Consider the following 13,495-nt stretch of genomic DNA (forward strand, 5'->3'; position numbering starts at 1 on the left):
ACTCCCAACGCTGATCCCCAATACACAATACTTTTTTCTGCCTGCAGTAGATACCTGGTCTTCTTGAGAAAGACATATGAGATACAGTTGGTTTATGTATTTATCTTTTTACTTTTTGGAAAAATGTTAATATGAGTATTTACTACCATTAATTCACTCATTCAGCAAAAACAAATGCAAGTTCCAGGTGTTACATGCTAGGTCTAAGAATCCAGCAATAAACAGAGTAGCTATAGTACCTCCCTTATAGCCCTCACAGTCTACTAAATTTAGCTACTATTTAAAATTCTTTGCCTTTATTTTAGGTTCAGTTGCAGACTCTTCTTCAAAGCAAGTATGTAGAGTATTTCATTGAGCAAGTGTTAAGCTGGCAAAATAAATTAAACATCGCAGACTCGATCATCTTTACTTGGATGGAAGTCCAGCGAACTTGGTCTCACCTGGAAAGCATTTTTGTGGGTACAGAGGATATTCGAATCCAGCTTGTGAAGGATGCTGGAAGATTTGATGGGGTGGATGCTGAATTTAAGGTTTGTCAAAGACAGGCTGTATGCTATTCTAGCAAAGTTTTGTAAAGAAACATGAGTTGGAGCATCATATTTATAAAAATGAATATATTTTCGCATGAGTAAGCAGGAGTCAGGAGACTTTGCCTGCAAAGGGCCAGGTAATAAATATTTCAGGCTGTGTAGATCATGCAGCCTCTCTAACATGTTCTGAATACTGCCATCAAAGCATGAAAGAAGACATGGATAATACATAAACAAATGGATACGGCTATATGCCAATACAGCTTTATTTGTAGACACTGAAATTTGAATTTCACGTAGTTTTCATTTGTCAAAATATTATGCTGTTTTTGGTTTTTCAATGATTTAAAACTGTAGGCTAGGCTCAGTGGCTCACACTTACAATCCCAGCCCTTTGGGAGTCCAAGGTGGGAGGATGACTTGAGGCTAGGAGTTCAAGACAAGCCTAGGCAATATAGTAAGACCCCTTCTCTACTAAACAATTTTTAATAATGAGCTGGGCAAGGTGGCCCACGCTTGCAGTCCTAGCTACTCGGGAGACTGAGGTGGGAGTATCACTTGAGCCAAGGTAGTTTGAGTTACAGTGAGCTATGAATGTACCAGTGCACTCCAGCCTAGGTGATAGGATGAGACCCTGTCTCCAAAATCAATGTAAAAAGCATTATTAGCTTCTAGGTCACGCAAAAAAAAAAAAAAAAAAAAAAAAAAAAAACAACCATCAGGCCGTATTTGTTCCATGTGCCATAGATTGCTGACTCTTGCGGTAAGAAAGGTAAACAGATTTGTCTTCATAAGTAAAAGACTGAGAAAGGACAACAGGTAGAAAATAATATTACTAGTTTGAGTTTTTCTTTTCTGTAAGAGTCACAGAAACCACATAGCATTGTACATATAATAATGGTAATTGATTTGAGAGATTTCCAGCAAAGGATAATGACTATTTCTTTTTTATAAAATTGAATTAAATGGTTTCTTATTTCTACCTAAAGTAGAAGTTTTGGATCACTTTTAATTCCTTTAACTTTTGAGGAGGAAAAGATAGATTGTTTAGCTGTGTGTCACTTTTACACATAGGTGTGCTTTTTAAGATTCTGTGTGCTCTTACTCCCTTTCTCCCTCTCCCTCTCTCTCTCTCTCCCTCACTTCTCTTCTCCTCCTCTCTCCATTTCTCTCCTTTTTCCTCTTCCCTTTCTCCCATCTTTTTCTCCTTCTTTTCCCTTTCTTTATTTTTTGTTTGATTTAGAAGATAAAAATTCTGTGTGGGCCTAAATTGGTGACAAGGCTTATTACATTTATTTTGATAAAAGTATGTGCTTGTACATTGCTTTTGGTCTTCATCTAAGAGTTGAAAAGCAAAAGTAAGCAGATGTGGTGTCAGACATTCTTAGAAATCTCTTGAACCTTGCCTCTTCATTCTTTGCTTTTCATTTTTTGATTCTCAAAATGATTAAAAGTTCAGAAAAGATTGTTTTGATATCCATGGCTTCATGTTGTGCTTTCATCCAGGAGTTAATGTTCAAGACAGCCAAAGTAAAAAATGTGTTAGAAGCAACATGCCAACCTAATCTCTATGAAAAACTTAAAGATTTACAGTCCAGGTAAGAATAAAGCTATAGAAGATGATTAATTTGCTGTAATTTTATGAGTCTCTTTCACATACCTAATAGCATTTAATACTGTGTTATAGGTGCAACCTCTACTAAATTATTTTGTAATTTTGCTTATAATTGTCTAGTTGCCTTGTACATGTTACATGGAATGTATATATTGTAAGTTAATGTAAATCCAAAAATACTTGTTTTCTGAGAGGAGTATTATACTGGTAAAATTAGAATATCGTATTATCGAGAGCACTGACATGATTGATTGATTAATTCTTTCATCAAACTATTCTCTAAGTATTGATTGAGCACCTACTGTGTGCCAGGAACTGGGATTGCACTCAGTTAATGTAGTTCTTTAGTTTGCATACACTTTCATTTTATTAGAAATTATCCTTAGGGAGCATAGTAGCACTTATGAAATCATTGTCCCAAGGGACATTTGTGAAGTAATTTTCACATTTAATTCTACAACAGTTAGTGGTTATAAGAATATTCTGGCTTTTGATTTAAAAATGGGCAGATCTACTAAAATGATGGGTTATAGAACTGCAGTCCTTTTTAATTGCAACGTAAGGAAAAGATCTAGACAACATTGTATATTACATAAGCAAAACAGTTTTATAGTCTCAAAGTGTTTTGGTACTAAAAAGGGTGAAGTTAATTATTTCAGTTGAGTGAAACTCTTTGGGGCTTTGGGACCCTGCCTCTGGGTCATTTCTGCTTTGCCAAGGACAATAAAGTGGAACCAATTCTGGATCTAATGACTCCTCTGAATACCTGAGAGGACTGAAGTCGCTTGTGTTTTGTAGACATCCGGTGGGGAAAAGAAGACCCCAAACCACTTACATCTTACCCGTGTGTTTTGCTCTCAGGATGAAGGATGACAGCCTAGTCTTCGCTTCTGATTAAGAATGTCATTCAGAAAAGCAATAAATAACATAAACCTAAGTCTAATTTATATTTAGCTGCAACTAATGGAGTGTGTGTGTGTGTGTGTGTGTGTGTGGTGTATACTTGGCATAGTACTCTTTTACTTGGCATTACTTGTATATTAGTCATAAGCCAAGATGATGGTGGCAAAAAGCGGGAAGTAGGCTACCTGTTAAACAGTGAGTTTACTGTACTGAATGGCACACGGGTCTTGAGTTTTGTTTTGCTGAAGTTTTAATGATTGAATGGACAAGATATGCTTAAAAAGATTTCTCATTCACACAGGCTCTCTCTTTGTGAAAAAGCTCTCGCTGAATACCTGGAAACCAAGCGCGTAGCCTTTCCTCGCTTCTATTTCATCTCTTCTGCTGATTTACTTGACATTCTCTCAAAAGGAGCTCAGCCTAAACAGGTAATATTTTTTTTGAGAGTCTGGTATCACACTGTGATAGCTGAGGAATGTCATAGTGTCTCTATCATTGTCAGATGCTGCCTGTCATGTCATGTGGGCCAGAAACTAGAAAATCTGCAGTTAAAATCTGTAATGCAGCATCACAGGGATGTCAGAGTCTGTGCAAAATGGAGCAGGAAGAATAACTGTCTGGTGCTCAGTAAAGAGGAATGGTGTTAAATGTGTAAGGCTTACAGTCCTGAAAGAAGGTGCTGGAAAGAAACACTGGTGCCAAATCCCCCAGGATTCTGGGACAAGGGCCAGGACATCCATTGCCTGGTTAGCAGCTTTCTTAGGTGAGAAAGGTTCACTTGGAACAAGATCATGGCTGGTTACCTTCTTCCTACTCCCTCCAGAGTAACCTTCATACTTGCTACATTGGGCTAATCTTCAGTGCTGTCCAAGTTAGATTTGTATAATTTTGGGATCATCCTAAACTAACCGTCTACTTTTCCCCTATCTATACAATAATAATGCATCGCGGTTTTGCTGATTCCCATGTCAATGTTTAAAGCTAATAAAAGGAGTTATTATCTTGTATAATCTGAGAGCTCAGATCAGAGACAGACTTTGTACAATTTCCCAACCACTGCTTTGTATAAACTTTAGAGAATGTTGCCTTTCATTTAGACCAGGCGTCCCCACACTTTTTACACAGGGGGCCAGTTCACTGTTCCTCAGACCGTTGGAGGGCCGCCACATACTGTGCTCCTCTCACTGACCACCAATCAAAGAGGTGCCCCTTCCTGAAGTGCGGCGGGGGGCCGGATAAATGGCCTCAGGGGGCTGCATGCGGCCCGCGGGCCGGGCCGTAGTTTGGGGACGCCTGATTTAGACCTACTCAGTCTTCCTGTTCACTTAGATCAGGCGTCCCCAAACTACGGCCCGCAGGCCGCATGCGGCCCCCTGAGGCCATTTATCCGCCCCCCCCACCCCGCCGCACTTCAGGAAGGGGTACCTCTTTCATTGGTGGTCAGTGAGAGGAGCACAGTATGTGGGGGCCCTCCAACGGTCTGAGGGACAGTGAACTGGCCCCCTGTGTAAAAAGTTTGGGGACGCCTTAGATCTTACAGTTGTGGCTGACATAGCTGCTCACTCCTAGAGTTGACTGTATACGATAGATTATTTTGAAACTGAAGCTTATGCTATTAGTTGTGGGGTTTTCTAAATGTTTTTATTTTTCTTGTGAAAATTTTTCTCAATACTTTTATGCCGTTTTTCTTTAGAATGTGTGCCTCTTCACATTGCAGTTCCCTGAATTTTGCTGTTCTTTGGGCACAGTATTTATCTTGATCCTATTTCTCTGGTTCATCATTCAACTTTGCACCTAAATTTAATTGGGTGGCTATTGTTGTTGTTAATACAAGTGCAGCCTTGCTATTAATAACAGAATTGTTCGACAATTGGGCAGCGTGTTCAGGGTTACCACTCCGCTATTGTTTTGTATGTTCGTGCTAATTTCCAGATGGCTTTGCAAATAAAATCTCTCTGATTAAATTGATTATGAATCTACTATATCCATCTTTTACATACTTAGTAGCACACAATAAGATGCTTTTAAAAAACTAATTTGAAACATAATAGTTGTAACTACATTTATGCTCCAATAAGCCCCCGAGCGCAACCTCATGACCAGCAACTGAACCCTCTGCCCAGGGTGACTCTGTGAGGGCAGCAGGTACCATATTCCATTAAAGTACATGTTCCGGAATACTTTTCAAATCTGAAATGTTTATAATGCAAAATGAATTTTCAGTAATTAAGTTAGCAGAGAGGTGTGTAAATCTGTAAGTAGGTTAGCTTTCTCTTTCTTTTAATCATATTATTTAAATACAGTGAACACATGTGTCACTGGCTTATTGAATAATATTCCGTGGAATAAGAGTCATGAAACCATTTTATCTTTCTGCAATTACTAATCTTGCCTGTGCCCTGCCGAATCTCGTTGCACCGGTGGCTGACCTCTTTCTAATATCTTGGGCAGGTATTGTAATTTCCTGGTCCCCCTTTCTTATTCAAAACTTAAAAAATAAACCAAAAGCAGCTCAGCATATTCTGTTTGGAAATTTCTCTCTCATCTCTATGTCAAGGCCAAGCTTTCATCTAAGAACTTGGGGTTGGGAGGGAGACCTCAGTTATTTCATCCCCACTCTCTGCCCATTTATCACTGGAGGGGTTTAGGGGTATGATTTGTCTGTTGTTGCCCTTTCTTAAGGATTGCTCCTGCTTCCCTTGCCAGCAGTGACTGTCCATCTTCACCCTTAACAGCAAGGATCCATGTGCTGGGTTTCTGGTGGAACATGTGTACAGGTCCTCTGGGCAAAGAGAACCTCCTCAGGGATGTATATGCCAGAGCCACTTCCACTTTAATCCTTCCAGTTCTTGCTCTTGGCAGTATAACCAGCCACCTGGTTCCATCTTCCTTCTCCGTTTCTACCTAGGCAGATTTCCAAACAAGGGGCACATTGAAGATTTGCTTCCTGCTGGTTCCCAAAGTTTTTATAAGTGATTCTCCTACTCCTCTTGCTTGACTTAAGAGTGGAGGCTGGGGGAGCCAGTCTTCTGTCTTACCCACAGAGGAGGAGGGAGGTGCCATGGCCTCCCCGTCGTGGCTCATAACTCATGCTGTGCAGATGGCCTCCTTTGCTCTCTTCCTCCCTATAGTACTTTCTGTAGAAGGCGAGCATGCAGGTAGAGGAGGGTAACCTGTTGAAATGTGTCTTACCAAACCCTGGAGGGACTTACCTGTCCTAACCCTTGTCCATTTCCTTCAGAATGTGCATGTGCTCACTGCCTCTTTGTCCTTAATTGAAGTCCTAGTCTGTGCTAGAGGGAAAGATCACTCAGTGTATTCTTGTCACCATCTCTATTTATCCTCCTTTAAAATCATCAAAAAATGCTTCATGCCTTAGCTAGACTACATGTTGACTCACAATTTATGCATCTCTGATGCCAGTTTATTTTTCAGAGTTCAGTGATGTGCTTTTTAAATCCTTTTAAAATTTTTTTGCAACATGACTTCGGTATTTTACAGAGTGCTGTCTTCTCCATTATCAGTGTGACTTACTGTGGATGTCTCCTCACCTACCCCATTCATAGCATTTTAACCATGTGTTCTGAATCCCTGAACTCCAGGTACATTGCTCAGTACTAGTACCCCTCCTTAATGAATGACTAGATTATATAACAGATTTTAGAGATCTGAAATTGTGATGAAACTGAATGTTAAAATCATAGCACGGAGCTCTCCAGACTCCCTTACAGCTGTGCTGATAAATGCCACCACACTAACAAAGGGAAGTGGGTATTTCTGCTCACCAGCTAAAAGGATCCAGCCCTGTGGCTACATTATAAACATGCTTTACGGTTCTGACACACACATTTGAAGTGGTTAGATATACTTTCGATATATTTTGAAATTTTGAGGAAATTCACATGATTTCAAGTTATGTTCAAAATGTGATTTCATTGAAGTCTTTTTGTGTACACTAAAATTTTGAACAATTAAAATTCACATAAAATGCTGTCACACTGTTACTAAAGGTCTATTATTAGAAAAAGTATTTAGCAGCGTCTGTGCAACAAATAACCATCTAAGAGTGACTTGTTGAGAAGGAGCTAAGGGCCATTTGAGTCAACTAGAGTCACAGCTTCTTTCACTGAAAGAAATGGTTCTGCAAGTTCAACATGCATTCTGAATTCTCACTCACTAACTGTGGGAGAGTTCATGCTACAGGTTGTTAGGCCAGATAATGTGATCTTGCTATACTCTCTTATCTTCTTTTCAATATTAGAATCAGTTTCAGACCACCAGACTTAGTCTTTCTATCTATGACCTTTGTGCTAACATTCCTGAATGTGCTCCCTGTAGTGTGACTGAGATAACAAGGCAACTGCAGCTTGTGGAGCAACAATGCAGTTTCCCCTTAAAAGGTGCCCTTTGTGGGTAGATAATTCATCTTGACCTCTTGTGAATAACTTGAATTTTCCAGGCCCCCCCTCCTCTACCCATCCACACTCCATTTAAGAGTGCTGGTCCAAGTGAGAGTTTCTGCAGTTAATTGCGGAATTTGATCAGCTTGAATAGACTAGCCAGGGAGGTCTGATAACCAATACAACCCCCACTCTGTAAGCAGAAACCACTAGTTTGAGATACCAGAGTTCGAATGGCAGAATGATAAAACTAATGTGTCTAAAATGCTGTCAGTGGTTCTTAGCTGTTGGTAAGTTTGGTTAATATCAAGTTTTAAAACTTTTCTTCCCCCGGAATTCAGCCTGACCTCCCAACATTATCGATTAACTAAAGGATGGTGGATACAGGTGCTGCTTAACTTCAGTGGTAAAACTCTCTTGCAGTTGCTGTAGACATAAAACTTAAAAGTGTATTTGCCGGATTCATTGACATGGTGCAATAGTTACGGACAACTGGCCTGAAGTCCTTACGGGATTCAATATTAACATTCTTGGATATTTTTTTTCTCATTTCAGAAAAACGCGTGTTTTTAAACTAAAGTCATATAGTGGTTAAAGCCAGATAACATACCAGTTTATCCTTTCGCACCCTTTCAAATTGTTACATACTGTCTTAAAATAACTGACAACTTTGGAGTGTCAGGTGTTTTTAGCCATTGTTTCCTAATGATGTGAAAGATTGTTTTGTCTGAGGACAGTTTGCACATTTTCTCTGATTTCGTCTGCTATGAAACATGGAAATTCTCCATGAAGGTTAGCTTTGGATAAGCTAATCCACAATAGAGGTATACTAAAGAAAGACACACTGTCAATGTGATTGGCTGTACTTGTGCTTCTAGTGGGATAGCTGTGATTCTTACATGGCTGCTGAGCACTTGAAATGTGGCAGCTAAGGAACCGACTTCTTATTGGAATAAATCGCAGCTGATTTAAATCTAAAAATTGATATTTGATTCAGTTACTGGAAAACATAGTGTGTTTGAAACAGCTTGGGTGTGTGAATCTCCCTTCGTCCCTGCATATTTTTTGAAATGAAAACACTGGTCTGGCATTTTCTGATGAAGAAACTAGATGAGCTGTGCTGAAAGTATAAAATGCTTACCTTTTTTTAAGGACTTACCACAAATAAAATATGGAAAATATCTCACTTTTTCTATTACTCACATGTTGAATGATAATATTTTTGGATATATTGGATTAAATATACATTCATTTCACCTTTTTTGATATTAATGTGGCTGCTGGGTAGTTGTAGCTGTGGATATTGAAACCACAATGCGTTCCCTAAAATGACAAAATGCATACCCTCAGGAATGCTTAATGTTTGCCCGAAGAAATGTTCTTCAAGGGCATCTGCACCAGTCTACACAAAAGGAAATCTGCCAACTTGTCTTTGGAGAAATCTCCTATATTGCAGCGATGAGACAGATGGCATTCAACTGATACCTCTAATAGACTGTAAATATTGGCATTCGGAAAGGTGCTTCTGAGAAATGAGCTTTATATTAGGTGATAAAAAGCACCACTGGAGCTTAAAGGGGCAGATACCTAGACCCCACACTCCCACAAGCACAGTATGTTTTTATGTAGAGCTTCCTTTTGGTTATCTTCCTGATGGAGTAAAAGTGTCTCGGCATAAGAATGTCAAGAGGATGGAGCTCAGTAGTCGTTCATAGTGTGCCAAAACCTTCACTGACAGAAAGATATTCTTCTTTAGATAATTAATAGGAAAAAGACTCAAGATGTACGTGGTAAGTTGAGGGCAGGCAAGAATGAATGAGTTTTAGTTAAAATGAAATCAATAAAAAATTCTAACTTTCCTAAAGGAAACAGAAAGCTGGAAAGATACGAGGTATCTTAAGTGGAGGAGAGGGTTGTTCCTGAGTTTAAGTTGGGACTGAAAATGGAATGAGAAGGAGAAAAAGGACACAGAAAAGGGGTTGTGGTTTGACCATCTTGCCATTGGCTTCATTGACCTGAAGCTGAGGAGCAAGGAATAGAAGCTGCTCTGAAAGTGTGATTTGTCACAGAAACTGCAAAGTAAGAGCAACTCTGCTTGACGTGACTTAAGAATATGTAATATTTTAAATGGATATCTTAATATAAAGGCAGCCTGATTAGCCTTGTGATTCAGGCATTTAGGTGTATGATAAAAAAATAGAGAATCTGCTTTCAAAATAAATGAATAAATTATAAATCTTACGGAGATTAACCTTGATTATCTTCTCAAAATGATTAATATGTGGTTAATCACAAATTTTATATAACAATATGCACATTTTTTTTCTTCGTTTTGCATGTGTTGTCACTGCATTGTATTCTATTGTAGGCCCTTTGGAATTCTCTCCATAGCCAATGTATAAGTTATACAACATTAGGGCCATTATAATGTGAGATTAAAGTAAAATGTCACTTCAGTGTGATGAGATCCAAAAATTAAATGTTATAATTAGGGGGTCCTGCCAGCAAGAAGTTCTAGGCCCTTCTGTGGAATCTGAAATGGTTCTGGCTTTGATGTTACTTGATTAAGGTTGTTTAATTCCAGCTTAAATTCAGTGGGTAGAGCTTCCAGCTTTAACAGATGAACTTTTAACAGAGGACCGTTCTTTCTGGGAACAACTAGAAAAGCTGGATAAAACATTTAACTGAATCTGTTTAAATGTACTGAAGGGCATCTAAAGAGCACTGAGAAAGTCAGTGTTCCAGGGGCTAAGATGGCAGCAGAAGAAAGCACAAAAAGATTTGCCTAATGTTTGGTGCTGCTTTTCCCCTTGAGGCCTTCGATGATTCATAGATGTGGTCAAGGGCATGAGAAGCTGATCAGAGCTTTCGTAAGACTCATGGAACATGAAAGAAGGAGAAATATAAAATACAAAATTAAAACTGGAACTCAGACCCCCTTAAGGAGGATATTATACAGAGAATCAAACAATAATAAGAAAAAGTTCTAAGGTGAATTGATTAGAAAGTTGCCAGGGTTGGGGGAGAAAGAATCTACTATATACCATATCTAAAAATTAGTTCCAGATGGATGTAAACCTAAATGTGAAAGGCAAAACAATAACATATACAACATGTGAGGAAGGATATCTTTATGATATTGGGGTAAGCAAAATTTTCTTAATTGGATACAAAAGTCCTAACTATAAAGAAAAAATTTGATAAGTTTGACTATGTTAAAATTTTGAAACTTTAGCTTATCAAAAGTTACTGTTGAGAATAACAGTGTAAGCCACAAAATGGGAAAAAATGTTTGCAATACAAACAAAAAACTCATATACAAAATGTATTAAAAAAAACTACAAAGAAACAAAGACAAATAATCTAATATAAAAGTGGACAGAATACTTAGTTCACCAAAAAAATAAATAAATAAAAGATTCTCATGCCTAGTAAACATAGAAAAGGTTGCTTAACCTCAAAAGTTGTCAGGCAAATGCAAATTAAAATCACAACAAGAGATACATTTCTGTTTTGGGCCAAGATGAAGTAACAGGAACTGGATTTACCTTCCTGCCTGAAACAATAAAATTTCAGCAAAATATATGAAAAACAACAGCTTTCTAGATACTGGACATCAGGCAGGGGGGATTCATGACAGGCGAGGAACTAATGGAGTGAGCACTATGATTATCTCAGTTTTCTGCCTTGAGAGAATTTGCAGGCCATAGCACACGAAGGGAAACCCAAACAGAGTCCGAGGTGGCTACAGTTTGCAGAACTGAATACCAAAGAGGAAAGAGCCGTACAAAGAGAACTCGAGAAACTTAGGGAGAGGCTCCTTTGAGTATTAGGCAGAGTGCTGAATAGTGCACTAAATGTGAGGATACCCAAGCCTGGGGAAAGAATCATCGGGTCCCCAGTGAGCTCCAACAGGGTGAGAGAGAATACCTGTTTCCACCAATTAGATTTGAAGCCCTTATAATTTATAAGCAGGATACTGACAGGGTCCTTCCTGGTAAGTGGGGTATAATTAGCCCTTAGATTAGACACTGCTCTGGTCCCTCCAAACAAATCTTAAATAGCAGTATCCAAAAGAATCAAACTCTTTCCAAGCAATCTATCCCAGAAAAGAAATCTCAAAAGTATGGGAGTGAAAATATATTCATCTTTAAGCAGGGTAAAATTCACAATATCTGGCATTGCATTAAGTTTTACTGAGTATGTGAAGAAATAGGAATATTCAACCCATGAAAAAAGAGACAAATCAAAACTGATCCAGAACTGACACAGATAATAGACTTGGCCAATAAAGATATTAAAAGTAATTATATCTGTATTTCGTGTGTTCAAAAAGTTAAGTAGAGACCTGGAAAATATCAGAGAGTTTAATGTGTGTTCTAGGACTTTCCAAAGTGGGGAACAAGAAGAAAGAGAGAAAATATTTGAAAAACAATAGCCAAAGTTTTCCAAATTGATGAAAAGTACAAAAGTATAAATTCACAAACTGAAGAAACTGAATAAACCCAAATACAAAAAACAGGAAGAAAATGACACCAAATTGTTCAAATTGGTCAAAACAATATAGAAGTCTCAAAGTCATCCATAAAGCCAAATATTATACAAATGAACACAACAGACTTCACATTGGAAACAATGCAAGTGAGAAGACAGTGGAGTAGCAACTTTAATGTACTGAAAGAGAAAACATCTGTAGCCCTAGAATTTTATACCCAGTAAAAATATCTTTTAAAAAATGATAGCAAAATAAAGACATTTTAACACATTCAGAAACGCAAAGATTTTATCACTACTAGACTGGCACTACAAGGAAGGTTAGAGAAATTTTCTTCAAGGAAAAGGAGGATGACACTAGATGGAAATTTTGATCTATACCAAAAAATTATGAACACTGAAATGTCAACTGTATGGAACTAGACAAAATTGGAACATTAGCCATTCATCAGAAGATGGAATGGTACCCAAAAAATAGAAACATTGAAATAATATATATACAAGTTTAAATACTGGCTCTGTGGATACTGACTATGTTATTGCTTAACCTTTTAAAACCTCAATATCTTTATATACCAAATGGGGAAAGCAGTGGGTTTTGTCTCTTTGGCTTCTAAGTAACAGGCAAAACAAAATGTGTAAAGAGGAGGGGGACAGATCCAAGATGGCCAATTAGGAGCAACTCAGGATTGCAGCTCCTAGCGAAAGCGCAGAGGGTGAGTGGACGCCGCATTTCCAGATGGATTTTTATTGCCCATAGACCAGGAGATTCCCAGGTGGAGGAGCCCCATGGGTCACCAGCATGGCTATTTTGGCCAGCGCAGATGTTTTGGCTGGTGCCCTGGCGTGGCAGTTCTCCATACAAAATACATGGATCTGGGTGCTATTTTAGCTGGCGATTGGAGCTCCTGAGAGACTGAGTCACCCATTCAACTGATAATAAAGGGGACTGAAACAGGGAGCCAGGCCAGGAGATTCCCGGGCAAAAAAGTGCAACGAATCTCAGCACGGCTGTTTCAACCAGCACAGTGGATCGCCGCATGGGAAATCACACAGATCCTGGCACCTTTTCAACAGGCAACTGGAACATCTGGGAGACAGAGTCAACCGTTGAACTAAAAAGAGGAAAAAAAAAGGGCCCTGAGGCAGGAAGCCAGGTGATCAGGCTGAAAACCCTCAATAAACTACGTATTGACAGAATGTATCTCAAAATAATAAAGACTATTTATGACAAACTAACAGCTAATAACATACTGAATGGGCACTTTATTTATGATAGTCCCAAACTGGAAACAATGTAAATGTACCTTAGCAGTGGAATGGCTAAATATGTTGCATGGAATTTATGCAGTGGAATACCACATAGCAATAAAAATGAAAAAACCTAGTGCTATCCCAAATAATGAATAAATGCAAGTAACATAATGTTGAACCATAAGAGGCAGAGTACATACTATGTGAATTCACTTCTGAAAAGATAATGTTCCTTTTTAGAGAAATAGTAACTGGCATGGACGATAAGGAGTCTCTATGGGTGCTGATATTCTTTCCTT

General features: G+C 38.6%; 1 protein-coding gene across 1 annotated transcript in view; it reads left to right on the forward strand.

The window, feature by feature from the left end:
• The window catches only part of DNAH11 (dynein axonemal heavy chain 11), a 396,587-nt gene that overhangs the window by 132,611 nt on the left and 250,481 nt on the right, over positions 1-13,495 (forward strand). Inside the window, exons 26-28 of the mRNA XM_074379604.1 lie at positions 306-530; positions 2,037-2,128; positions 3,350-3,476. Of these exons, the coding sequence (XP_074235705.1) occupies positions 306-530; positions 2,037-2,128; positions 3,350-3,476 (444 nt within the window). The remainder of the gene's footprint in view (positions 1-305; positions 531-2,036; positions 2,129-3,349; positions 3,477-13,495) is intronic.

Source organism: Saimiri boliviensis, chromosome 10 (assembly GCF_048565385.1).
Source record: "Saimiri boliviensis isolate mSaiBol1 chromosome 10, mSaiBol1.pri, whole genome shotgun sequence".
NCBI lineage: Eukaryota > Metazoa > Chordata > Mammalia > Primates > Cebidae > Saimiri > Saimiri boliviensis.